The sequence below is a fragment of the Mustelus asterias genome, chromosome 1, assembly GCF_964213995.1.
Source record: "Mustelus asterias chromosome 1, sMusAst1.hap1.1, whole genome shotgun sequence".
In the NCBI taxonomy this organism is placed as follows: Eukaryota; Metazoa; Chordata; class Chondrichthyes; order Carcharhiniformes; family Triakidae; genus Mustelus; species Mustelus asterias.
In genome coordinates this window covers 90,435,571-90,463,429 of record NC_135801.1, presented here as the reverse complement: position 1 = coordinate 90,463,429, position 27,859 = coordinate 90,435,571, and the positions used below count along the sequence as shown (strand labels likewise).

Here is a 27,859-nt window from a genome sequence, read left to right as displayed (position 1 = left end):
GTTCTGTCTCACTAATGGTGAATATAGGGTACCACATATGCTAAACAACACGATCCTACCTAATCCCAAGGAAGCCATGGGTAAGCATTGTTTCCATAGACAAAACAGGTACCATCATATGCAGTCATGCTGCTTATATAAGTAGAGGAGAGGCTGACCAGGACATCAGCAATGGGGCAATGGATTGTAATCTGTTGCACCAAAGCCCAGGCACCACTGGTGAACTGCTGGGTACAGTAGCTATGGCCAACAAGTATGGTTCCGTTTCCTACCAAGCAGATAGATCCCCCCTTGTTGGTTTTTCACAACATGCCTGATGGGATTTTAAATGTCACTTTCCTTGTCCCGTCTTGGGTTCCATTCCGATCCAAAATCCCCTCTACTATTCCCAGAGTTGACAAAGGGATAGGGAATAAAGGACTTTCCCCCCTTTCCTTCGTGCATGGGAATATGTAAGCAGACCCAGCAGTTGCTCAAAATTTTGACTGCAATACATACAAGTGAGACATATACATGAAAGTGTTCATGTGATAGGGTCAGATTTTAGAGGATTGGTACAATGATCGCTTGCATCGACCAAATCTCGTGTTGATGTACACATCCTCCCCAGCCCTCCGCTGATGTCGGGTACAGGTCCATCGCGGTCCCTCAGCTAAACGCCAAAAATTCCAGTTACACCACATTACATTGTGCGGTTGTTTGAAGGCAAGAAGTGGGGGTGTGGGGATGGCCTTGGCCTTGGTATGGGGATGGCCTCGCCAAGGCCATCCCCACACCCCCACCTCTTGCTTTCAAACAACCGCACAACCTCAAACAGACCATTGTCCACAGCAAACTACCCAGCCTTCAGTGGAACAGTGACCACGACACCACACAACCCTGCCACAGCAACCTCTGCAAGATGTGCCGGATCATTGACACGGATGCCATCATCTCACGTGAGAACACCATCTATCAGGTACATGGTAGCACAGTGATTAGCACTGCTGCTTCACAGCTCCAGGGACCTGGGTTCGATTCCCAGCTTGGATCACTGTCTATGTGGAGTTTGCACATCCTCCTCGTGTCTGCATGGGTTTCCTCTGGGTGCTCCGGTTTCCTCCCACAGTCCAAAGATGTGCGGGTTAGGTTGATTGGCCAGGTTAAAAATTACCCCTTAGACTCCTGAGGTGCGTACGTTAGAGGGATTAGTGGGTAAATATGTGGGGGTAGGGCTTGGGTGGGATTGTGGTCAGTGCAGACTCAATGGGCCGAATGGCCTCCTTCTGCACTGTAGGGTTTCTATGATTCTATGGTACCTACTCTTGCAACTCGGCCAACGTTGTCTACCTGAAAGGCTGCAGGAAAGGATGTCCCGAGGCATGGTACATTGGGGAAACCATGCAGACGCTACGACAACGGATGAATGAATACCGCTCGACAATCACCAGGCAAGACTGTTCTCTTCCTGTGGGGGAGCACTTCAGTGGTCACGGGCACTCGGCCTCTGATCTTCGGATAAGCGTTCTCCAAGGCGGCCTTCACGACACACGGCAGTGCAGAGTCGCTGAGCAGAAACTGATAGCCAAGTTCCGCACACAAGAGGACGGCCTAAACCGGGATCTTGGGTTCATGTCACACTATTGGTAACCCTCACAGCTTGTCTCCTGGACTTGCAGAATCTCACTGGCTGTCCTGTCTGGAGACAATACACATTTCTTTAACCTGTGCCTCATGCTCTCTCCACTCACATTGTCTGTATCTTTAAGACTTGATCAGCTGTAAAGATTCACATTCTAATCAGTATTCTGTAACTTGATTTTGTGTCTCTCTGTGCCTTGTTTGAGAGCAGATTTCCACTCCATCTGACGAAGGAGCAGGGCTCCGAAAGCTAATGGCATTTGCTACCAAATAAACCTGTTGGACTTTAACCTGGTGTTGTTAAAACTCTTACTGTGTTTACCCCAGTCCAACGCCGGCATCTCCACATCATGAATATATATACAGCATGGCTTCTAATACTGGTCACGAATCAATTCCAGACCAGTCACGATTCAAACATACAATTCACAACTGCTGGTCACGAAGCAAGCTTCCAGACCAGCTACGAATCAAAAATATAGCTCTGGTCACAAAGCAAGCCTCAGACCAGTTACAAACTAAAAATACATTTATAGCTTCTGACCATAAACCAGTGTATCTGGAATTCTCAGCTCACGAAGCGCAGGTCTTCTGTTCCTGTTCTTCCCGCGGTTTCCCTTTGAAGTTCCGACGCTCTTCCAGCTGCCCCAGCGGGAGTTCCTCTTCAAACGGCCGATATCGCGCTCCACATCATGGAATTGCTTTCCTTCCGCAAACCACACACAAACTTGTCGGAAAGGTAAGACTTCACAAACATATTCAAATTTACATTTGACTATCTATCGTTATAAGAATAAAAGTTAACTGGTATTAATGTTAGAAGCAGTGTAAACAATGAATAACTTGTATTAATGTCAAAAGCAGTATAAACCTGAGGAGATTAGCCACAATGAAGGGTTATGTTTGTGATACATTCTCGGTACAAAATCCATTAACCCTTTAGGTACAAAATACATTGAATACAAAAAACATAAACCCTTTCCCTTCTTCAATGGCTGATCTTTCCGTGGACTCAGCTCCACTTACCCGCCCACTCACCATAACCCTTAATTCCTTTACTGTTCAAAAATGTATCTATCCTTGCCTTAAAAACATTCAATGAGGTAGCCTCAACTGCTTCACTGGGCAGGGAATTCCACAGGTTCACAACCCTTTGTGTGAAGAAGTTCCTCCTCAACTCAGTCCTAAATCTGCTTCCCCTTATTTTGAGGCTATGCCCCCTAGTTCTAGTTTCACCTGCCATTGGAAACAACTTCCCTGCTTCTATCCTATCCCCTTCATAATCTTACATGTTTCTATAAGATCTCCCCTCATTCTTCTGAATTCCAATGAGCCCCAGTCTACTCCAAAGATGTGCGGGTTAGGTTGATTGGCCATGCTAAATTTGCCCCTTAGTGTCCTGAGATGCGTAGGTTAGAGGGATTAGTGGGTAAAATATGTAGGGATATGGGGGTAGGGCCTGGGTGGGATTGTGGTCGGTGCAGATTCGATGGGCCGAATGGCCTCTTTCTGTACTGTAGGGTTTCTATGATTTCTACTCAGTCTCTCCTCATAAGCCAACCCTCTCAACTCTGGAATCAACCCAGTGAATCTCCTCTGCACCCCCTCCAATGCCAGTATATCCTTTCTCAAGTAAGGAGACCAAAACTGTACACAGTACTCCAGGTGTGGCCTCACCAGCACCTTATACAGCTGCAACATAACATCGCTGTTTTTAAACTCCATCCATCTAGCAATGAAGGACAAAATTCCATTTGCCTTCTTAATTACCTGCGGCACCTGATTGTTTTACAAGGACACCCAGGTCCCTCTGCACAATGACATGCTACAAATTTTTACCATTTAAGTAATAGTCCATTTTGCTGTTATTCCTACCAAAATGGATGACCTCACATTTACCAACATTGTACTCCATCTGCCAGACCCTCACCCACTCCATATCCCTTTGCAGACTTTCAGCATCCTCTGCACACTTTGCTCTGCCACTCATCTTCGTGTCATCTGCGAATTTTGGCACACTACACTTGGTCCCCAACTCCAAATCATCTATGTAAATCGTAAACAATTGCGGTCCCAACACTGATCCCTGAGGCACACCATTAGTCCTGATCGCCAACCAGAAAAACACCCATTTACCCCCACTCTTTGCGGTCTGTTAGTTAACCAATCCTCTATCCATGCTAATACATTACCCGTAACACCGTGCACCTTTATCTTATGTAGCAGTCTTTGGTGCGGCATTTGTCAAATGCCTTCTGGAAATCCTGATACACCACACCAAAAGGTTCCCTGTTGTCCACTGCACATGTAATGTTCTCAAAGAAGTCCACCAAATTAGTCAAACATGACCTTCCCTTCATGCACTCATGCTACGTCTTACCAATGGGACAATTTATGTCCAGATGTCTCACTATTTCTTCCTTGATGATAGATTCAAGCATTTTCCCTACTACAGAAGTTAAGCTAACCGGCCTATAGTTACCCGCCTTTGTCTACCTCCTTTTTTAAACAGTGGCGTCACATTTGCTGTTTTCCAATCTGCAGGAAACACCCCAGAGTCCAGCGAATTTTGGTAAATTACCACTAGTGCATTTGCTATTTCTCCCGCCATCTCTTTTAGTACCCTAGGATGCATTCCATCAGGACCAGGAGACTTGTCTACCTTTAGCCCCATTAACTTGCCCAACACTACCTCTTTCATGATAATGATAGTTTCTCCGTCCTCACCTGCCATAGCCTTCCTGTCATCAATTTTTGACATGTTATTTGTGTCTTCCACTGTGAAGACCGACACAAAATACCTGTTCAATGCCTCAGCCATTTTCTCATTTCCAGTTATTACATCCCCCTTCTCATCCTCTGAAGGACCAATGTTTACTTTAGCCATTCTTTTTCGTTTTATATATTTGTAGAAACTTTTGCTATCAGTTTTTATATTCTGAGCTAGTTTACTCTCATAATCCATCTTATTTTTCTTTATATTTTTTCTCGTGGCTTTCTGTTGACCTTTAAAGATTTCCCAATCCTCTAGGTTCCCACTAATCTTTGCCACTTTGTATGCATTTTCTTTCAATTTGATATCCTCCTTTATTTCCATCGATATCCATGGTTGATTATTTCTTTTTCTACAGTCCTTCCTTATCACTGGTATATAAGTTTGCTGAGCACTGTGAAAGATCACTTTGAAAGTCCTTCACTGTTCCTCAATTGCCCCACCATAAAGTTTTTGCTCCCAGTCCACCTTAGCCAACGCCTCCCTCATCCCCTTGTAGTCTCTTTTGTTTAAGAACAAGACACTGGTATTGGATTTTACCTTCTCACGCTCCATCTATATTTTAAATTCAACCATACTGTGATTGCTTCTTCCGAGAGGATCCCTAACTGCAAGATCATTAATTATTCCTGTCTCATTACACAGTTAAGACACATTACACAGTTAGACTTCTTACTGTGTTTACCCCTGTCCAACGGCAGCATCTCCACATCATTACACAGGACCAGATCTAGGATAGCTTGCTCCCTTGTAGGTTCCATTATATACTGTTCAAGGAAGCTATCGCGGATACATTCTATGAACTCCTCCTCAAGGCTGCCTTGACCGACCTGGTTTGACCAATTGATATGTAGATTAAAATCCCCTGTGATAATTGCTGTACCATTTTTACATGCATCAGTTATTTGTTTATTTCTCGCCCCACCATGATGTCATTATTTGCTGGCCTATATACGCCTATCAATAACTTTTTCTTCTTACTATTTCTAATTTCCACCCAAATGGATTCAACCTTTTTTCCATAGAACCTACATCATCTTTCACTACTGCCCTGATGTCATCCTTAAATATCAGAGTTACACCACCTCCCTTACCGTCCTATCGGTCCCTCCGAAGAGTCTGATACCCCTGGATATTCAACTCCCAGTCGTGACCATCCTGCAACCATGTCTCTGTAATGGCCATCAAATCATACTCATTCGCAATGATTTGTGCCGTCAACTCATTTACCTTGTTTCAAATGCTATGAGCATTCGGATAAAGTGCCCGTATGCTAGTTTTTGTACCTTCTTTTTGAATTCTAACACTTCCATTAATAACATCTTCTGAGTTCTACTTCCTTTTAACTTTTTTCCTGATTTTTGATGTAGTGGAACATTCTCCCCACATTTTGTCCTTGCTCCCTCCTTCTCGGACTCCTTACATAGGCTCCCATACCCCTGGCATATTAGTTTAAACCTTCCCCAATCGCTCCAGCAAACACTCCTTCTAGGAAATCAGTCCCAGTCCTGCCCAGGTGTAACCCGTCCAATTTGTACAGGTGCCTCATCCCAAAATTACGTCACTTGTTCTAGACGCTTGCAGAAAGAGGAAGTTTCTCAGCATCCACTCTATCACAACCCGAAGAATCTTGTGTCCATGATATCTCCTCTCATTCTTTAAAATCCATAGTTTGGCCTATTTTGTTCAATCTTTCCTCATAGGACAACCCTCTCATATAGAATCCCTGTATCGACAACAATCCCACCCAGGCCCTATCCCCTTAATCCCATTTTATGCTGCTAGTCCCCCTGACACTAAGGAGCAATTTTGCATGGTCAAACAACCAAACCCACACATCTGCAGAGTGGGAGGAAATCGGAGCACCCGGAGAAACCCACGCAGACACGGGGAGAATGTGCAAATTCCACAGTCACCCAAGGCTGGAATTGAACCAGAGTCCCTGGCGCTGTGAGGCAGCAGTGCCAACTACTGTGCCACCCATCCCCATAATTATTTTCCAGCAGTTTTTTTTTTAATCTCCACAAAATTTACCTGTGGTTGTTGAAATTTGTCATCCAGCCTTTCTTCAATTTAAAACAATAGACAAAAACTGTTATAAGCTAAAACAAAAATATCCGAATGGCTGACTGAACACCACTGATGTGGTTATTAACCACATTATAGATGCTCAAACTGCCTACAATTAAAATTCAGTTCGAAGCATTAAAGTTCTGGGCAAAGATATTAAGGCTATGCATTATGATGTTATTGTGAAATATATATTTCAGTTGTGAAATATGCAATTTTTAAAAAAAGGTGGAGGAGGGTATATCCGGGATGTGTGGGGTCCTTGGTTATGCTGCTTTTCCGAGGCAGTGGGAAGTGTAGACGGAGTCAACGGATGGAAAGTTGGTTTGCATGATGGACTGGACTATGTTCACAACCCTTTGCAGTTTCTTGCGGTCTTGGTCAGAGCAGGAGCCATACAAAGCTGTGAGATATCTGGAAAGGATGCTTTCTATGGTGCATCTGAGTTGTAATGGATATGCCGCATTTCCTTAGCCTCCTGAGAGAGGCATTGGTGGGCTTTCTTAACTATAGCATTACCATGGGGGGACAGATTGTTGGTGATCTGGACACCTAGAAACTTGAAGCTCTCAACCATTTCCACTTCTTCATTGTTGATGGCATATCCTCCACTATGTTTCCTGAAGTCGATGACTAGCTCCTTCAGTTTACTGACAGTGAGGGAGACATTGTCACTGTACCATTTCGGCAGATTCCCTATCTTCGATATTCCATTGCGTCATTGTTTGAGATCCAACCCAATAGAGTGGTGCCATCAGCAAACTTGAAAATGGAGTTGGAGCAGAATTTGGCTATGCAGTTATAACTGTATGAGTATAGTATGGGGCTGAGGACACAGCCACAGTACCGGTGTTGAGTATAATCGTGGAGGTGCTGCCATTACCTAACCTTACTGATTGTGGTCTGTGGGTTCAATCTATACAATTGAAGCAAGGCTTTGTTACTCTCATACTCAAAACCTCTCATGATGAAGGCCATCATACCATCAGCCTTCCTAATTGCCTGCAAGCACCTACATGTTCACCTTCAGTAATTTATCAATGAAGACACCTTTGTACATCTACTTTCTAATCTCTTGCCATTTAAAAAATACTCTGCATCTGTTCCTCCTACCCAAAGTGGATAATTTCACATTCTTCCACTGTATTCCACCTCCCATATTCTTGCCCACCAAATCTGTCCAAATCCTCTTTACATCTTCCCCAAGATGCATTCAAATCTAGATTTGTGTCATCTGTGAATTGGAAATATCCTCACATTCAAACCATTGATTATATATGTTGTGAACAGCTGCATCCCAAGAATTGATGCCTGTGGTAGCCCACTAGTCACAGCCTGTCAATGTGATAATGACCTGTTTATTCTTGGTCTGTTTTCTGTCCATTAATCAATCCTTAACCTATGCCAGTACCTCCTACCCCATGTGTACTACTTTTGTGAACCAGCCTCCTTTCATTCATTTAGAGGATGTGGGCATCGTTTCCTTTACAAATTCTACTGATTCAGCCTGTAATGGGCACACGCGCACAAACACTTATTCAGATTGCCCAATTACTCAATATTAAAACTTCAACAGCAAATTTCCATTATAAACGCACGCAGATTTTAATGGAAAAACTGACTCAATAACACAAAAAATGTCAACAGGAAATAAATTTTGCAGACAAAGTATTTGCAAACTTTTTGATTTGTAATAAGATAAATGGATCAGAAGCTGCCAACAGTCTGTTTCAGACTTCTCAAAAAATAAAGACAAACAAACTTGTAATCTTACATCAATGTTATGAGGTATTTTGGATACATGCAAGCCATTATCCAGAACTGTTTCCCATCAAACCAGATGCTCTCAGATATGCTTGGTGTTAAAAGTGTGCTAATTGTTTCAGCCAGAAAGCAGATACCAACCCTCTGATTATCTCATACTTGTCCAAGTGTTTGATCATTATCCTGGGGACAAATTCCAGAAATGTCACATAGCACTAAACTGATTGATTTGCAGTCTTCTGGTCCTTCTCTCCCATCTGCCATAAATAGTGGCAGTTGCAAATTTCCTATCCAGAAAGCACAATTACCAAATATAGAAATCTTAAATCAATCCCAAATTGAAGCCCGATTCAGATTTGAAGGCACATTTAAAAAGAAACTTTAGCCCCAAGTACACAAAGTGGAAATGGCACAAAGGTCTCATTCAATTATATCAGTCAAATTCTGTCTTCTTTGAAGACTTTGTTGATGAGGATTGCTGGTGGGAGCAGGTTAACGACATTCTAAAGTACATTATAAAAATAATTCCATATGCATTACAAAACCTATCTAGAAATTCAGTTCAGCAGCATCCTTTATTTTATTTTTCAAAATTGTAGAAATCCCTCAACTTACTTAATGGCAATACATAGTTTATGTACAATTTTATTTTATGTCAACAATATAATCAAAGTATTTTCACACTAGCAATAACTGATTTGAAGATGCATGTACCAGTAGTTGATATCTTGCAGTCCCAAAGTAATTAATTGCAAAGTGATTTAGTCATTATACAAGTATACTTGGCATCTCCCCTTATTCAAGAGATTAACTGGAACTGTTTTCTAGTGGTGGGGGAGTTGAGGGGGACGGTGTCACAGGGGTAGTAGAACAGTTACAACAGTTTCAGATATCTTGGCCTATGAATACAATTTTCATGTTTGCTTTAGTGGAGCTGGGATATTTGCAGATGCTTGTTCAAGATAGGCCAAAGGTCCTTGAGCTAGGTCTGTTGATTTTTTGGGCTGCACGTTAATGTCTTCTAAGACTTGTTGCCAGTGGCGCAACTTGCTGAGGTGTTTCTGGATCAAGGCTTCTTTTCGTTGTAGCTCATTTTTCAATTCAGAAACATCCTGTAAAACAATACATACACACATATATATATATATATATATTTAAGAATTTTTCCAAAATACAAAGGAATCTAATGCTGAAACTAGAATATTGCGGAGGGAAAAAAAAGATGCAGTTGAAGCTTTCCACCAACACTCATCAGGACAGAATCAAAATACCAAACCTCAGAGGGAATAATAATGTATGCTGCATGAGAAGAGGGTGCGTATTAGTTAGCAAGTGGATTCTGATTGATACAAGTTTTGCATGGAGAATGCAACAGGGAACAGTTAATTGTCAAGATTTTGTTTAAATTCAAATGGGACAAGTCAACTCTGATGGGTCAAGGCATTGCCATTGGAACAAATCAGAGAATGGCTGTCACCCAGTCTTTCGTTTAGTTGAAAAGGGTGCAATGTTTGGAAATGTTCCTTTCAACTGTAAAAAGCATGGTCTTATGTGTGAACATATGTATCTTCCAGCATGCACAAATGAGTCACACTGTGAGCCTTACTGATAACCTTGAATTGGTTTTTGGTGCAATTCTTAGTACGACTGCAATTGGACAACACTTACTAAACAATCCCAATGTTCAACATTAGGTGTGATTCTGTGATTGTCCAGCACTTTAACTAAAGAATCCTGATTGTGCGAAGAATTACACTAACAACCAACTTAAGATCATTAGTTGGGTTCTCAGTGTGGTTGAGAAGGGGCTGTGAGGTTGAATGTGGTTGGTGTTTAAACTGCATTCTTTAAAACCAAATTTCATGGGCTGGTTTTGCAATAGCAATCAGGCCTGAAAAATCTGTTAGGCCATGCCCACCATTAGAAAGGAATGTGAGGCTTTAGAGGGGTGTTGCAGATGTTAGCGTTCAGTTCGAGCTCCACAGCAGCTAGTGTTGCTTCGGAGCATGTGATCCCAAATTCACGTTGGGGTCACAACCCACAGTTTGGAAAGCCATTCCTTAAACCTAGCTCTATCTTTAAGGCTACCTTCCCCAGTCCTGAATTCTCCAATCAATTTTCTATTTACTCTATGTATTCCCTTTAACATACTGAAAACTTCAATCAAATAATCGACAGAATTACAAAGAGTAGTTTGAGCAATTTGGTGTCCAGATATGGAAGTACAGTAGCATAATGTTATGTTTACATTACTGGACAAGTAATCCACAGCGTAGAAACTAATTATCCAGAGATTGGAGTTGAAATTCCATCTTGGCAGCTGTAATTAAAAATCTGGGATTAAAAAACTTGCATCAGTAATAGCTAACTACAGGATTGTTGTACCCAACTGGTTCACTAATATCGCAGATGCTATATTTTGGAGAGACATTAAACTGTGGCCTCGTCTTTCATCTCATGAACACAAAGGATCATATATCACTATTCGAAGAGCAGGAGAGTTATTCTTAGTGTCCTGGTCAAGTCTCATCCACATCTACTAAATTCGAGGAAGATGACTACTCAGTCATATGTTTCTTCATGTGACTGGGCAGGCTGATTTTAGACCCACAGATCTTTGGCCATTGCGGCAGGATGTCCCATGAGATCGTGGGATCAGAAGTTCAGGATTTGCTTCCTTTTTTTCCTACTCTGCCATTGTTCTGCCTCCTCATCAAAGTGTTGGGACTCATTAATTGTCACAATTCTGAGCAATTGGTCGCAAGCTCCTCCCAGTCATCAAAGTTAATGCTGTTGCCCTTCAAGGTAAGTTTCAGTTTATTTTTGAAGCATTTTCTTTGTCCTCCCACAATGTTGGTCATTTGAGAATTGAGACATCAGGATCTGGTGAGAGATAATTTTCAGTCATGCAGACACAGAGGTCAGTGCTTTGAAGTTGATTTTTTGGCAACTTTCAAAGGCAGACCAAGTTTCTTGTATGTACAGTTGAAGAGATTGAGTGTGGCTTATAAACCTGACACAGTGTGCAATGACACTGCAGTCATCTGCAAATTATGGATTAGTTCTGGCACGGAGGCAACAGAGGTTACAGAGTTTTCCATCTAGGCATCTAAACAGCAGCTAAAACATGAACACAAATGGATACTTGGGTAACTACACAACAAATATACGGTTACATTCAGCAAATAAAATGTGTAGATGCTGAGATAGGCGAGGTACATAACAGTGGAGCATTGAGGCATCACATTCAATAATTTCCTGAGACAATACATGGAAGAGCAGTAGTTGGTGACTAGACTTCCACATGGAGATAGCATCATAGAATCCTACAGTGCAGAAGGAGGCCATTCGGCCCATAAAGTCTGTACTGACCACAATCCCACCAGGGCCCTATCCCCATAATCCCATGCATTTACTCTAGCTAGTGCCCTGTCACTAAGGGGCAATTTAGCATGGCCAATCCACCTAACCTGCACATCTTTGGACTGTGGGAGGAAACTGGAGCACCTGGAGGAAACCCACACAGACACAGGAGAATGTGCAAACTCCACACAGTGACCTAATCCAGGGATCGAACCCGGGTCCCTGGCGCTGTGATGCAGCAGTGCTAACCCCTGTGCCACCATGTTGCCCATAAGATAAGTCACTAATCCCTGTGAATAGTTTCCCAAGACACTATAGTTGATGAATATAAAAGTTGCAACTGTCAAATGACGGTAGGTCAAAACAGCAATGGGAAGTTGTCAATCTAATCATGGACACTCCAGCTGCTGGTGAAAAGGGTCTTAATGGGATATGGCAGAAGAAACCGAACATGGTCGCCTCCAGTCAGATTCAAATTCTTTTGGGCCATCAAAACAAACTCCCTGGGCATGAATCCACTGAAATCCAAGGCAATGGCAGATCTCCCCAATAATGGGAGATTTGCAGGTGACAGATATTTTTGGAGAGAGTAAATTTAACAGTATGTACAAGTGTTTGGTCATTCAATATATTCCCCGAGTAAACACATTTCAACGGGCATTTCGTTTTCAAATATTGATTGGAACCTTTGTAGGTCAAATAGTTTGGATGGGGCAGTTTTTGTGCAGTGTGTGCGGGAGGGTTTCCTGACACAATATGTGGATGGGCCGACTAGAGGTGAGGCCACATTGGATTTGGTACTGGGAAATGAACCGGGCCAAGTGTTAGATTTGGTTGTGGGAGAGCAATTTGGAGATAGTGACCACAATTCGGAGTCTTTTGTTATTGCAATGGAGAGGGATAGGGCCGTACGGCAGGGCAAGGTTTACAATTGGGGGAGGGGTAATTATGATGCGATTAGGCAAGAATTAGGGGGCATAAGTTGGGAACAGAAACTGTCAGAGAAAGGAACTAATGAAAAGTGGAACTTTTTCAAGGAACAAATACTGGATGTCCTTGATAGGTATGTTCCTGTCAGGCAGGGAGGAAATGGCCGAGTGAGGGAACCATGGTTCACAAAAGAGGTGGAATGTCTTGTGAAAAGGAAGAGGGAAGTTTATGTAGGGATGAGGAAACAAGGTTCAGATGGCTCGATTGAGGGTTACAAGTTAGCAAGGAATGAGCTGAAAAAGGGGCTTAGGAGAGCTAGGAGGGGACATGAGAAGTCCTTGGCGGGTCGGATCAAGGAAAACCCCAAGGCTTTTTACTCTTATGTGAGGAATAAAAGAATGACCAGGGTGAGGTTAGGGCCGGTCAAGGACAGTAGTGGGAACTTGTGTATGGAGTCAGTAGAGATAGGCGAGGTGATGAATGAATACTTTTCTTCAGTGTTCACCAAGGAGAGGGGCCATGTTTTTGAGGAAGAGAAGGTGTTACAGGCTAATAGGCTGGAGGAAATAGATGTTCGGAGGGAGGATGTCTTGGCAGTTTTGAATAAACTGAAGGTCGATAAGTCCCCTGGGCCTGATGAAATGTATCCTAGGATTCTGTGGGAGGCAAGGGATGAGATTGCAGAGCCTTTGGCTTTGATCTTTGGGTCCTCGCTGTCCACGGGGATGGTGCCAGAGGACTGGAGAATGGCGAATGTTGTTCCTCTGTTTAAGAAAGGGAATAGAAATGACCCTGGTAATTATAGACCGGTTAGTCTTACTTCGGTGGTTGGTAAATTGATGGAAAGGGTCCTTAGGGATGGGATTTACGACCATTTAGAAAGATGCGGATTAATCCGAGATAGTCAGCACGGATTCGTGAAGGGCAAGTCGTGCCTCACAAATTTGATAGAATTTTTTGAGGAGGTAACTAAGTGTGTTGATGAAGGTAGGGCAGTTGATGTCATATACATGGATTTTAGTAAGGCGTTTGATAAGGTCCCCCATGGTCGGCTTATGATGAAAGTGAGGAGGTGTGGGATAGAGGGAAAGTTGGCCGATTGGATAGGTAACTGGCTGTCTGACCGAAGACAGAGGGTGGTGGTCGATGGAAAATTTTCGGATTGAAGGCAGGTTGCTAGCGGTGTGCCGCAGGGATCAGTGCTTGGTCCTCTGCTCTTTGTGATTTTTATTAATGACTTAGAGGAGGGGGCTGAAGGGTGGATCAGTAAATTTGCTGATGACACCAAGATTGGTGGAGTAGTGGATGAGGTGGAGGGCTGTTGTAGGCTGCAAAGAGACATAGATAGGATGCAAAGCTGGGCTGAGAAATGGCAAATGGAGTTTAACCCTGATAAATGTGAGGTGATTCATTTTGGTAGGACAAATTTAAATGTGGATTACAGGGTCAAAGGTAGGGTTCTGAAGACTGTGGAGGAACAGAGAGATCTTGGGGTCCATATCCACAGATCTCTAAAGGTTGCCAGTCAAGTGGATAGAGCTGTGAAGAAGGCCTATAGTGTGTTAGCTTTTATTAACAGGGGGTTGGAGTTTAAGAGCCGTGGGGTTATGCTGCAACTGTACAGGACCTTGGTGAGACCACATTTGGAATATTGTGTGCAGTTCTGGTCACCTCACTATAAGAAGGATGTGGAAGCGCTGGAAAGAGTGCAGAGGAGATTTACCAGGATGCTGCCTGGTTTGGAGGGTAGGTCATATGAGGAAAGGTTGAGGGAGCTAGGGCTGTTCTCTCTGGAGCGGAGGAGGCTGAGGGGAGACTTAATAGAGGTGTATAAAATGATGAAGGGGATAGATAGAGTGAACGTTCAAAGACTATTTCCTCGGGTGGATGGAGCTATTACAAGGGGGCATAACTATAGGGTTCGTGGTGGGAGATACAGGACGGATATCAGAGGTAGGTTCTTTACGCAGAGAGTGGTTGGGGTGTGGAATTGACTGCCTGCAGTGATAGTGGAGTCAGACACTTTAGAAACATTTAAGCGGTTATTGGATAGGCACATGGAGCACACCAGGATGATAGGGAGTGGGATAGCTTGATCTTGGTTTCAGATAAAGCTCGGCACAACATCGTGGGCCGAAGGGCCTGTTCTGTGCTGTACTGTTCTATGTTCTATGTTCATAAAGATGGCAAAGGCTAATAAGAAATCTCAATAGTTCTGCCAACATCTTAGATTCAGAAATGCTTTATTATGGATCTTAGTTTAAAAATAGCGATTTTACTCAATTTTGCCCTCAGGGCACCTTATCCAGAAAAAGGAAATAAAAGTATAAAATCATAGAAAATAAAGTCTATTTACCTCTTTGATGACTTGTTCGGGTTTTTGTACAGCAAGCTGTAGCCTTTTCTGCAGAAAGAAACACTCCGTTTGTCTGGCGACATCCAAAAACTTTTGGATGCATTGCTCTACACCTATGGGAAAATGAATCAACATATTTGTAGAAAAATTACTTTAAAAAAAGTTATAGTAATTTGAATACAAACCTATATCAATATAACTAAGTGAAAAATGTCACAATAGTAATCAGGTAACCATCTAATAATTTTCCCTCTTTGCAAGTTGCCATCAGTAGATAAACCTGTCCAAATGCCTCTATTCAAGACCCACTCAGCTGTACTATGTTGATCAATCTAGCAATCAATGCGGTCTCTTGTTTTTTTCTTCCTCTTGAGGAAAAGATAGCAAAGAAATGATTCCTGGAAATCAGGCTTCCATGCAGCAATGAAAAAGGGGGAAATTAAAACAGGACCACTCGTTCTTCAATTCTTCTTCTCACCTTCTTGTGGGAAATGTTTATATTCCACTCAGTCCCTGCCCATAGTAATACGACTTTGAATCTGAAGCAGAGTGATTAGATAACGACAGATGCAGATAAGCATTCCTACCACTCTGACAAAGCAGGCAGCAATGTTCCGGAAAGTAGTCTAATACAAAAGATTTTAAATTGTACCACTGAAATTTACCTTACAATGCCTTAACTCAGACAATTGATGTGTGTAATTCCAAATCGTGTCAGGAAAATATCAAATGCCAATTTCATAACAAAATATTTACGTAAACAAAGATTTTTAAAAATAAGTTGTGTCAGACCACAATAAGAGGTCATCTATATTTAGTTGCAGATAGGGAAATTTGGAAGATACAATGCCTATAAAAATCAGAATCAATCTAAAAAGAGAAAATGAAACAATTATATAAGACACTTGCTAATAAGGGAAGTGGATGATATAAAGCAAAACTGCCAAATGAGGCAATGGACAAACAACAGATAACTTTTGAACAGGAGCTTGAGAGAGTACAAATTTGATATAGGCTCTCAAAAGATTGAAAAGGATAGAAAAATAGAATGAATCAGTACTGATATAGCACAGTTCACAATTTCAGGAGCCCCAATGTGCTTTATAACCAATTTGCTTTTAAAGTGTAATCATTGTTTTATTTCAGTAGGAAACAAGGCAGCTGATTTGCACACAGCAAAGTCTCACAAACATAATCAGACAAATGACTACATTTTGATGTGATGTTCAAGTTACAAATATTGATTGGGATATCATGAGCACTCCCAGCAGTGTGGCTTGTTGGTTAGACAGGCAGAATGTAGACCCTGGCATTTTGAAGCAGCAAGTTATTCAAAATGGGGGTGGAGAGGAGACATAGCTAAGTATAGTAGTTGTTGGGGATTCAATAACATGGGGGGGGGGGGGGGGGGGGGTGGCAGAGAGCACCTTTGTAAGGAGGAGGAGAGTAGGCAAACGTACCATGAACTAGGAATTAAATTAAAAGGTCAGGACCTCAGGTTTACAATTTTGAGATTATTACCCAAGCCATGTGCAAATTAGCATGGGAATCAGCAGTTTCAGCAGGTGAACAAGTGGCTGAAGGAGCAGACTTGATGGGCCGAGTGGCCTAATTCTGTTCCTATATCTCATGGTCTTATAACAAATAATGAACCGGATTTAGTTAACAGCCACATAGTACACGGACTCTGATCAAATAGCAATCATCACATGACTGAGTTCAACATAGTGTTTGAAAAGGAAAAACATGAAACATACTAAAATTCAGGATATAACTATTCTCAGTAGATATTTTATTGAGATTAATAATTAACCCTCCCTCATTGACATCAAAAATAGATTTTTCCCTCATTGGTTGCACAATTATTTAATCCATCATAAATGCATTCAACAAACTCATCTGTCAGATCATTATGTCAAATTGATTGGTCCAGTCTATATGAAGATTAAAATACCCCCAAATTATGTTGCCTTTGTTACAAGCTCTAATAACTTTTTCTTGATTCTCTGTCCAATGTGTATAACTACTGATGGGAGGAAACCTATAAATCACTCCTGTTTTCTGACCATACCACGTATACTAATTACATTTACTTAAATTTTGAACCAAAGTTCTCTCTCATTACTGTCACCATGTCAGTCTTTATCAGGCTACTCCCCCTATTTTATTCGGCCTATCATTTTGAAATGTTGTGTACCCTGGAATATTCATTTCCCAACCATGGTCTCCTTGCAACTATATCTCTGAAATGACAATTAAATCTAAACCACCTGTCTCTACTTGTGTCACTAGCTCATCTATCCTTATTAGGGTCCAGGACCCAAACCCCAGAGTATATTATGAAGCCAGCCTAGACCCAACAAGTTTTCTATTTTGGCATAAATGTGAGGATAGGATACTTCATTCCAGGAGTAATTCCACTTACAAATTTTGATCTTTTATCAAAACAAGCTTTATTCATAACACAGTTTAAACAGAACTCTAACAAAGAAAACAGCTTGACCATTAATAGTTGAACAAAATTTAATAAAAGAAACAAAACAAATTCAATTTCAAACTTACAACTTTCAGTTCCAAATAAGCAATATTCACAGATGTAAAATTCCATTTTAAATACAGTTAGCAACCATAAATATATTTGCTGTGAGTGGAAACAGCCATGAAGCTTCGAGAGGTTTTGATTTTCAGAGCAGCTCGCAGACCCGTCTTTAAATAAACCCCAGCCAAAACTGAAAATTGTTTTTTCCTGTGCTACAAACCTAACTCCTCCCATTAACCACATCATCACATAACCCTGTCAATCAACCGAATCAAAAAACTCCAGAAGAAATCTTCACCTGTAAAAAGTCCATGAACTCTCTAACTACATGACTAAAACGAGTAAATATCCTGCCCTCCCAGCATCTGAGCTGTATTCGTGCAAGACATACCGTCTACCTAGCTGTCCCAGATTGCAATGTAATCTAGGAGGAGTAAAGACGATCAAAGCTGATAGTTCCACTGTCATTGCTACCAGAAAACTGGGCCCATTAAAGCTATGATATTGTATTCAGTAATACGATGAAACATTCAAATTAGGAGGTGAGTAAAGAAAAGTGTGAATGCTGGAACAGATACTTCATAATTCGATTATGGTGTGATTGACCTGAAAAACAATCTCAAGATTGTAATATCTTTGAATTCTCTCGCTAAAACATGTAAGGTTTTCCTTAACTGCTAAATGTATGTTTATGTGATTAGTAAATCTGAGATATCTAACTTCTAACGTTGTGAACTCTAAGAGCCTCTCCTCTATCAAGTGTAAGAACAGTTTATTGTGTTGCAAAAACATGAATACTATCTTAAGGTTTACGAAGACTGATATGGAGTACAAAAATAAAGGTAATAATGAATCTTTACAAATCATAAGTTAAGCTGGAGTTGGAATATTGGGTATAATTTTCAATTTTATCACTTGTATATTTTAGGCTACAGCTCCCTTTGTCAATCATCAAGCCACTATTACTAGATACTTCAGTGACATTAATTATGTTGTTCTCTAAATTATGATTTTGAACAGCATTTTCTATTTTATGTACGCAAAAGAATTATTTAAGGTAATTGTCACAATAGTTCACAAAATCTTCCAATAATTCAAAAAAGGTTTTGGAGAAGTTTCTCTCAATGTAACATTAAGAATTTTCATAATCAATCCAACTGCTGCATATCAGGTCTGAAAACAGGATACTTTGAAAAATATTTCTTGATTCAACCCATAAAATTTAACACATGATCTTTAAACTATGCAAAGTAATACTCAGTGTGCATAGACAGTCTGGTTGTTAATTGAACTAAGATCTACCTGCATGTTCAAACATATTTTACATCACTATATGCATAATTCTAGAGTGTCTCACCTGTTCGAATTTCTTCTTGATCAGTTCCATTCACGTAGTCTTGACTGACCAATGAAGCAAAGCATGCCTACAAGATATTCACCATTAATTCTTCCAATTTTCCAACATTTAGTCAACCCTTGTGTAAGAGTACTTTTATACTCAACTATAATTGCAATTCATCAGATTCAAGGATGCTATGGAAGTCGAGCATACACGTGTAATGCATGTAAAATAGGTCATTGCCAAGGAAAGCTGAAGGGAGATCATTTAAAAGATGTTAAACCTGAGGTATAACACAATTTGGCCCAGTAAACAAGATGGAACTCTTCTATATAGAGATTTTAAATACAGTATGTACGTAGAAGCCAGGACATCAAGCAGAAATCAAACAAGACTGGCAGAGATAATGACATTGGCAAAATAACCCAAAAGCCCAGAGATGACATATAGAATATCACAGCAGCATCGTGGCATTAAATGCAGCATAAAAACAGGCCATTCAGCCCAACAGAAGCATGCTAGTGTTTCTATTCTATTTAAGCCTCCTCGCATCTTGTTTCATTTCACCTTATGTTCTTACTCATATACATATCTAGCTTCTCTTTAAATGTCTTTTTTCTAATCACTTCAACCACCCCTTGTGATAGCAGGTTCCACATCATTACCACTCAGAGCTTCTTCTTAATTCCTTACTGGATTTATTAGTATCTATTTTGTATGTCCCCCCTAGTTTTGGATTCCACCACAAGTGGAAATTTCTTCTCTAAGCCTATGCCACTGAACTTCTCCATATCTTCAAGACCTGTATCAGATAACTTGCCAGCTTTCTCTTCTAGAGAAAAGAGTCACAGCTTCTTCATTCTTCCTTGATAGTTGGGTTCTGGTTTAATCCTGGTCATTTTTTTGTTGAATTTTTTTCTAATGCTTCCATACCCTTTTAATAATATGGAAACCGATGTCACCAATCATAGGATTTTTGCAAAGAACACTTTTGCGAAACAAAGGACAGTGTGTGTGGAACTTTTAAGAGACTGTGGCTGAAATAGGCCCAGATTGAAACCAGAGGGATCAAGTGATCCAACTCATGCGTGGAATGTATTGGTTTTGATCTAACAGATGAGAGACTGCCACAGATGTAGAAGGAGCTATAGCCTTACCCACTCTTACTCTGGAACCTCTCAAAATTGAGCTGTTTGCGATTTGAAAATCCACGAGAAAACCTCATTACTGCAAACTAGAAGTCCTTAAAGGTGGATTACGAATCAACAACACTGTTTACAAGATAAAAGAGGATCAAGCAGGCATGACTGCTCCGTGAGGAACCCAAGAACCAGCAGCTAACGTGGAAAGTGACCCTTTAGTTGCAAACAAGCAACCGGACAATCCATGTATAATTGTTTTTCTGACTTGACCTTTTTTACCTGGCCAAATTTTAAGATCTGATACTCTGCAGAGTTTTATTTCTTTTTTACACAAGGACAGTGTGCATGTTGTTGTTTCTGCATTAGTGGGCCGTAGGACATATTTGAACATTTTAAACCTTTTAATCATTATTTCTGCATCATCACCCGAGTGAGTTTCAGCAATAAAACTATTGTTTCATTTGTTAACTTAAGAAAGCTAGCTGGCTTATTTCTTACACTGAGCTCCACGTATTTAAGTATATATTACACATAATGAATTGGCAATATCATTTTTAAATTCAAATTTTGTTATAACTAACCCAGGGATGGGACAAAGAGGAGTCAGTTCATCCCTCCTAATCTGATTATAGCACACTTTAATAAAATTTATAGTGTGGTCTCAATACTTTCAGTTCTGCATATCAACCTACAATGGACTGACTTGTTGTAGAAATAAGTGTCAGGCTAACAGCATTTACCATTATTAAGGAATACACCGCCCAGCAAATTCCAGTATTCACAAATGCAGTTCAGTGTGGAAAACAAAGTTGCTGTCCAAATTGCATTATTCCAGAAGCTTTGCTATAACAGCTGCAACACTTAAGATGTTAGATAGCGACTAAATGCATCAGACAAAATTAGGGCTCATCCATTGCAGTGCAAGTAATCAGGAAGATAAGTCTTAATTACTGTCAAACAACACCCCTGCAGCTTTCCTTCCCAAAAGGACATCAGTGAACCAGATGGATTTTTCCAACAATTGACAATGGTTTAATGGTCATCAGTAGATATTTAATTCCAGATTTTTTAAATCATTGATTTCAAAGTCCACCATCTACCATGGTGGGATTCATTAGTTGAGTTCTTGGATTAATAGTCTATCAATAATACCACTAGACCATCACATTTCCTGATTTATATATTTCCATTTCCTAAATTAGGATGCCCATTACAGTACCAAGTGTACTCTGACCCAAGTACTGTCCTCGTAGAAATTTGGCCATTTGGTCCATTATGCCTATGTAAGAAGTCTCACAACACCAGGTTAAAGTCCAACAGGTTATTTGGTAGCAAAAGCCACAAGCTTTCAGAGCCCTGCCCCTTCGTCGGGTAAGTGGGAGTTCTGTTCACAAACAGGGCATATAAAGACACTAATTCAATTTACAAAATAATGGTTGGAATGCGAGTCTTTACAGGTAATCAAGTCTTAAAGGTACAGACAATGTGAGTGGAGAGAGCGTTAAGCACAGGTTAAAGAGATGTGTATTGTCTCCAGACAGGACAGTTAGTGAGATCTGAGGAGGTCGGTGCGGTTTTTCGCTGTGGCACGTCGGAACTGTCGATTGTTGAGTCGAGTGCCATATCCTGCTCTCAGAAGACAAACACGGGACACGGGGACAGAGTACCCTTCGTCGTCCAGTACTTCCCCGGAGCGGAGAAGCTACGACATCTTCTCCGGAGCTTTCAACATGTCATTGATGAAGACGAACATCTCGCCAAGGCTACCCCCACACCCCCACTTCTTGCCTTCAAACAACCGCACAACCTCAAACAGACCATTGTCCGCAGCAAACTGCCCAGCCTTCAGGAGAACAGTGACCACGACACCACACAACCCTGCCACAGCAACCTCTGCAAGACGTTCCGAATCATCAACACGGATGCCATCATCTCACGTGAGAACACCATCCACCAGGTACACGGTACATACTCTTGCAACTCGGCCAACGTTATCTACCTGATACGCTGCAGGAAAGGATGTCCCGAGGCATGGTACATTGGGGAGACCATGCAGACGCTACGACAACGGATGAATGAACACCGCTCGACAATCACCAGGCAAGAGTGTTCTCTTCCTGTTGGGGAACACTTCAGCAGTCACGATCATTCGGCCTCTGATCTTCGAGTAAGCGTTCTCCAAGGCGGCCTTCACGACACACAACAACACAGAATCACTGAGCAGAGCAAGTTCCGCACACATGAGGACAGCCTCAACCGGGATCTTGGGTTCATGTCACACCATCTGTAACCCCCACGACTTGCCTGGGCTTGCAAAATCTCACTAGCTGTCCTGGCTGGAGACAATACACATCTCTTTAACCTGTGCTTAACGCTCTCTCCACTCACATTGTCTGTACCTTTAAGACTTGATTACCTCCAAAGACTCGCATTCCAACCATTATTTTGTAAATTGAGTTAGTGTCTTTATGTACCCTGTTTGTGAACAGAATTCCCACTTACCTGAGGAAGGGGCAGCGCTTCGAAAGCTAGTGGATTTTGCTACCAAATAAACCTGTTGGACTTTAACCTGGTGTTGTGAGACTTCTTACTGTGTTTACCCCAGTCCAACGCCAGCATCTCCACACCATTATGCCTATGCCAGCTCCTTGGTAACAATCCTACTACTCTTTCCCCATAGCCGAGTAAATTATCCCCAGCCCCACGCAAGACGCCCTCGGCCGCTCCACTCCCGCTGTGTGCGCACGCCCACTAAACCCCCCGCCCCCGCTCCACCCTTTCATTATCTCGCATCCCTTTCCTCCTTCAGTCGGATGCAGTCTTTACCTCAAATGAAGCCTCAAGCTCGTCCACAAGTGTGCTGGGCGGCCTTGGCGGAGCTGCAGTGAAGCCGATCCCGGTGGATGCTGGAGGTCCAGGTCCAGGTCCAGGTCCGGGTCCGGGAGGCGGAGGCGGCGGGTTTTGCGGCGGATGCGGGAACATCCCAGGCAACGAAGCGGCCATCTTGGATAGGACTGACTGCGCACGCGCAGCCCCGCGGCGGCGACAACTGGGGAAAGGGGCGGGGCCAAGGAGGGGTCGGGCAGAGGGGGGCGGGGCTCGCAAGAGGGTGGGGCCAGGAGGAGGCGGGGCGATGTTACGATGTGGCTGGAGAGCAGAGCGGGGCTGGGGGACAGAGGCCGGTTGGTTACCAGCGCGGACTGGGACAAGTTTGGGAAATAGAGGGTGTGACGGGCAAGAGAGTGAGGACCTCGACAAAAGGACTAATTGGAGTCTGTGTGTCGCTCGGGAAAGGCGCTGGTAATATTGTCATTCGTGTTTTATCCGAAAAATGTATATTAAACAAAATTAAATTGTGTACACGAATAATAATTTGCATGTTATTATTTGTCAACAAAAATCTTGACTCAGGGTAAGTATGCCAGCAATGGCCTGCCGCCCTCATTGTGATGACAGGACGTGCAAGTTGTATAACTATTCTTTCCAATGTGATTTACATTCACGTTGCTGCATTGTAATCTCACACACAAATCCTCCTCCCTCCCAAAACCCTATCCATTCACTGAACCAGGAGGAAGAAACCCCAGACTGAAAGGCAACCCTCTTCTGAACCCCAGTCGGATAGGAATACTGGTTCGAGGTGCTTTTTCCTATTTCCCAGTTTTTTGCTGGTGTTCCATTTTAAGGTACACAAGAGCAGAATCCTCATTTCCCCGTTTCACCGTTTTTTCCTTGGCGTGTCTCTAGCTCTGGTTCTGAAGCAAAAAGGTAAAAACAAAAGGTTTTATTTGTCGGTTCAGCTGTTTGGCAGTGGTCATTTAATGACCGCTGATTAATTATCATTTTTTAATAATAATTTATAGCAATATTCACTGAGCTGATGAACTTGGCAACTTGCGCTGAGAGTTCAGATTTAATTACAGTTATGTCCAAATAGATGAACTTCCCCTATAGGCCAAGTTCTCGCAAAAATCAATGTCACTCCAAACTCGCATTTTGTACCCCCTCCCGAATAGCGCGCCATGAAGGCACTCGGCCTTCAAGGGAAAAGCAGAAGTTTTTGCTCTAAAAACAGAAACAGGGAGCATTGAAAATTATCCTACTATTTATTGTCGAGAATTCCATCAAACCTAGGACAAATATGTTCATGGGGAAAATGGGGAAATTAAACACTAGAATGAGGTGTCAATGATTTGAGAAACAATGTAATGGAAATGGTACAGAGGAGATTTACAAGGATGTTGTCAGGAATGGAAAACTTTAGTTATGAGAAAAAGATCACGTAAGCTGGGATTGTTTTCTTTCAAACAGGGGTGGCTGAAGGGAGATTTAATTGAGGTATACAGAATGAGGGGTCTAGAATGGAGTGGATAGAAAAGACCTATTTCCTTTGGCAGAAAAGCCAATAAACAGTCAGCACAAGTTTAAAATAATTGGGCAGTAGGGTGGCACAGTGGTTAGTACTGCTGCCCCAGAGCTAGGGATCCTGGTTCAATTCTGACTTTGGGTGACTGTGTGTGGAGTTTGCACATTCTCCCTGTGGCTGAGGGCTTTCTCCGGGTGATCTGGTTTCCTCCTACAATCCAAGATGTGCAGGTTAGGTTGGTTGGCTAAATTGCCCCTTAGTGTCAGAGAGATTTGCAGGGTAAATACATGGGATTACAGGGATAAACACAGTAAGAAGTCTAACAACACCAGGTTAAAGTCCAACAGGTTTATTTGGTAGCAAAAGCCACTAGCTTTCGGAACAGGCTGTTCCTTCGTCAGGTGGGTGGGAGTTCTGATCACAAACAGGGCACAAAGACACAAACTCAATTTACATGAATAATGATTGGAATGTGAGTCTTTACAGCTAATCAAGTCATAAAGATACATTTTCTTCCTTTGGACTCATGGTGAACAATCACTGAAACAACTATATGATGACATCAACAAGTTCCATCCCACCATCAGACTCACCATGGACTGCTCTGTGGAATCGGTTGCATTCTTGGACACACGCATCTCCATTAAGGACGGTCACCTGAGCACCTCACTGTACTTGCCGCAAGCCCACGGATAACCTCACGATGCTCCACTTTTCCAGCTTCCACCCTAAACACGTTTGAAGGGAAAGGGTTAATGTTTTTGTACTCAATGTATTTTGTACATAAAGGGAAAGAGTTAATGTATTTTGTACCTAAAAGGTTGAACTTTGTACTTAGAATGTATCACAAGCATAACCCTTCATTGTGGCTAATCTCCTCAGGTTTATACTGCTTTCCCTCAGGTTTATACTGCTTTTGACATGAATAAAAGTTATTCTTGTTTGTACTGCTTCTGACATTAATACCAGTTAACTTTTATTTTTATAACAATAGATAGTCAATGTAAATGTGAATGTGTTTGTGAAGTCTTACCTTTCCTACAAGTTTGTGTGTGGTTTGTGGAAGACAAATGATTCCATGATGTGGAGCGCGATATCAGCCTTTTGAAGAGGAACTCCCGCTGGGGCAGCTGGAAGAGCGTCGGAACTTCAAAGGGGAACCGCCGCAGGAAGCACAGGAAACAGAAGCCCTGCGCTTCGTGAGCCGAGGATGCCAGATACACTGGTTTATGGTCAAGAAGCTATCAATGTATTTTTTGTAGTTGGTCTGGAAGCTTGCTTCGTGACCAGCAGTTGTAAATTGTATTTCTGAGTCGTGACTGGTCTGGGGTTAATTCGTGACCAGTAATAGAAGCCATGCTGAATATATATCCCCACTTTTCTGTGTTCAGGGAGAACTTTGGCTTCCGCTTTCAAGGGAAGCTTGTGAGAATAAAGCCTACTCTATTTTGACTCATACCAGCCTCAGAGGTATTTTTTTACCTACTACAACGTTAAAGAAGCCATCCCCTACGGTCAAGCCCTCCGTATACACAGGATCTGCTCGGATGAGGAGGATCGCAACAGACACCTCCAGACACTGAAAGAAGCCCTCATAAGAACAGAATATGGCGCTCGACTGATCGATCGACAGTTCTGATGCGCCACAGCGAAAAACCACACCAACATCCTCAGAAGACAAACACGGGACACAGTGGACAGAGTATCCTTCGTCATCCAGTACTTCCCCGGAGCGGAGAAACTACGTCATCTCCTCCGGAGCCTTCAACATGTCATTGATGAAATCATAGAAATCATAGAAACCCTACAGTGCAGAAGGAGGCCATTCGGCCCATCGAGTCTGCACCGACCACAATCCCACCCAGGCCCTACCCCCACATATTTACCCGCTAATCCTACGCATCTCAGGGGCAATTTTAACCTGGCCAATCAACCTAACCCGCACATCTTTGGACTGTGGGAGGAAACCGGAGCACCCGGAGGAAACCCACGCAAACACGAGGAGAATGTGCAAACTCCACACAGACAGTGACCCGAGCCGGGAATCGAACCCAGGACCCTGGAGCTGTGAAGCAGCAGTGCTAACCACTGTGCTACCGTGCCGCTGTCGATCGATCAGTCGAGCGCCATATTCTGTTCTTATGAGGGCTTCTTTCAGTGTCTGGAGGTGTCTGTTGCTGAAGACGAACATCTTGCCAAGGCCATCCCCACACCCCCACTTCTTGCCTTCAAACAACCGCACAACCTCAAACAGACCATTGTCCGCAGCAAACTACCCAGCCTTCAGGAGAACAGTGACCATGGCACCACACAACCCTGCCACAGCAACCTCTGCAAGACGTGCCGGATCATCGATACGGATGCCATCATCTCATGTGAGAACACCATCCACCAGGTTCATGGTACATACTCTTGCAACTAGGCCAACGTTGTCTACCTGTTACACTGCAGGAAAGGATGTTCCGAGGCATGGTATATTGGGGAAACCATGCAGATGCTATGACAACGGATGAATGAACACCGCTCGACAATCTCTTCCTATTGGGGAGCACTTCAGCGGTCACAGGCATTCAGCCTCTGATCTCCAGGTAAACGTTCTCCAAGGCAGCCTTCACGACACACGACAGCGCAGAGTTGCTGAGCAGAGACTGATAGCCAGGTTCCGCACACACATAAGGACGGCCTCAACCGGGATACTGGGTTCATGTCACACTACCTATAACCCCCACAACTTGCCTGGATGTGCAAAATCTCACTAGCTGTCCTGACTGGAGACAATACACATCTCTTTAACCTGTGCTTAATGCTCCCTCCACTCACATTGTCTGTACCTTTAAGACTTGATTAGCTGTGGACTCACATTCCAATCATTATTCATGTAAATTGAGTTTGTGTTTTCGTGCCCTGTTTGTGATCAGAACTCCCACCCACCTGACGAAGGAACAGCCTGTTCTGAAAGCTAGTGGCTTTTGCTACCAAATAAACCTGTTGGACTTTAACCTGGTGTTGTTAGACTTCTTACTGTGTTTATTCCAGTCCAACGCCGGCATCTCCACATCATGATTACAGGGATAAGGCATGGGTGGGATTGTCGTTGGTGCGTGCTCGATGGGCCAAATGACCTCCGTCTGCACTGTCGGGATTCTATGAGTTGGTAAAAAGACTAGAAGGGAAATTCATGAGAAATTTGGAACTCATTTATAGAAATGGTGGTAAAGGTATGCACTTTAAGTGCTGCAAACTACAAAGCTGCATACCAAATGAGACAGTAGGATGAAGCTGGATAACACATTGTATTTGGCCGAAAAACAATGGGCTGACTAGCCGCCTCCTGTGCCAAACATTTCTATGCTTCTAATTATTCCTTTGTACATGTACTTCTATTGAAGATGGATCAAAACAATTCTCCACATTCTGGAATGATTTTGCATCCATTAATTACCTGACCCCGGCACTGTCAATATTGAATGTTTTGTAATTACAGCTGTGATCACCATAAATTACCATTATGTCCAATTTATTTTCCTTTATTGGTTTGGATTGTATAGTCGCAACTTCATTTTTAATATCACTGGTGGCTAGCCATATTGAAGGCTC

The 27,859-nt window shown here is 42.4% G+C and overlaps 1 protein-coding gene across 1 annotated transcript; it reads right to left on the bottom strand.

Annotated features, from left to right (window-relative positions):
* Window positions 1-8,046: 8,046 nt before the first annotated feature.
* Window positions 8,047-22,916, bottom strand: med28 (mediator complex subunit 28). The gene is made up of 4 exons (XM_078215288.1): window positions 22,723-22,916; window positions 18,773-18,839; window positions 14,877-14,989; window positions 8,047-9,339 (listed from the first exon to the last, which is right to left on the bottom strand). The coding sequence occupies exons 1-4, from the start codon at window positions 22,897-22,899 to the stop codon at window positions 9,142-9,144; spliced, it is 555 nt and encodes a 184-aa protein (XP_078071414.1). The 5' UTR covers window positions 22,900-22,916; the 3' UTR covers window positions 8,047-9,141.
* Between the last annotated feature and the right edge of the window lie 4,943 nt (window positions 22,917-27,859).

What these genes read in the sequence shown, in the direction of transcription:
- med28 (XM_078215288.1), bottom strand. Translation starts at nt 22,899, where the DNA reads ATGGCCGCTTCGTTGCCTGGGATGTTCCCGCATCCGCCGCAAAACCCG. An exon ending in AGCTTGAGGCTTCATTTGAG is followed by an intron (nt 18,840 to 22,722) that starts GTAAAGACTGCA and finishes AATATCTTGTAG; the next exon opens with GCATGCTTTGCTTCATTGGT. An exon ending in TCAAGAAGAAATTCGAACAG is followed by an intron (nt 14,990 to 18,772) that starts GTGAGACACTCT and finishes ATTTTCCCATAG; the next exon opens with GTGTAGAGCAATGCATCCAA.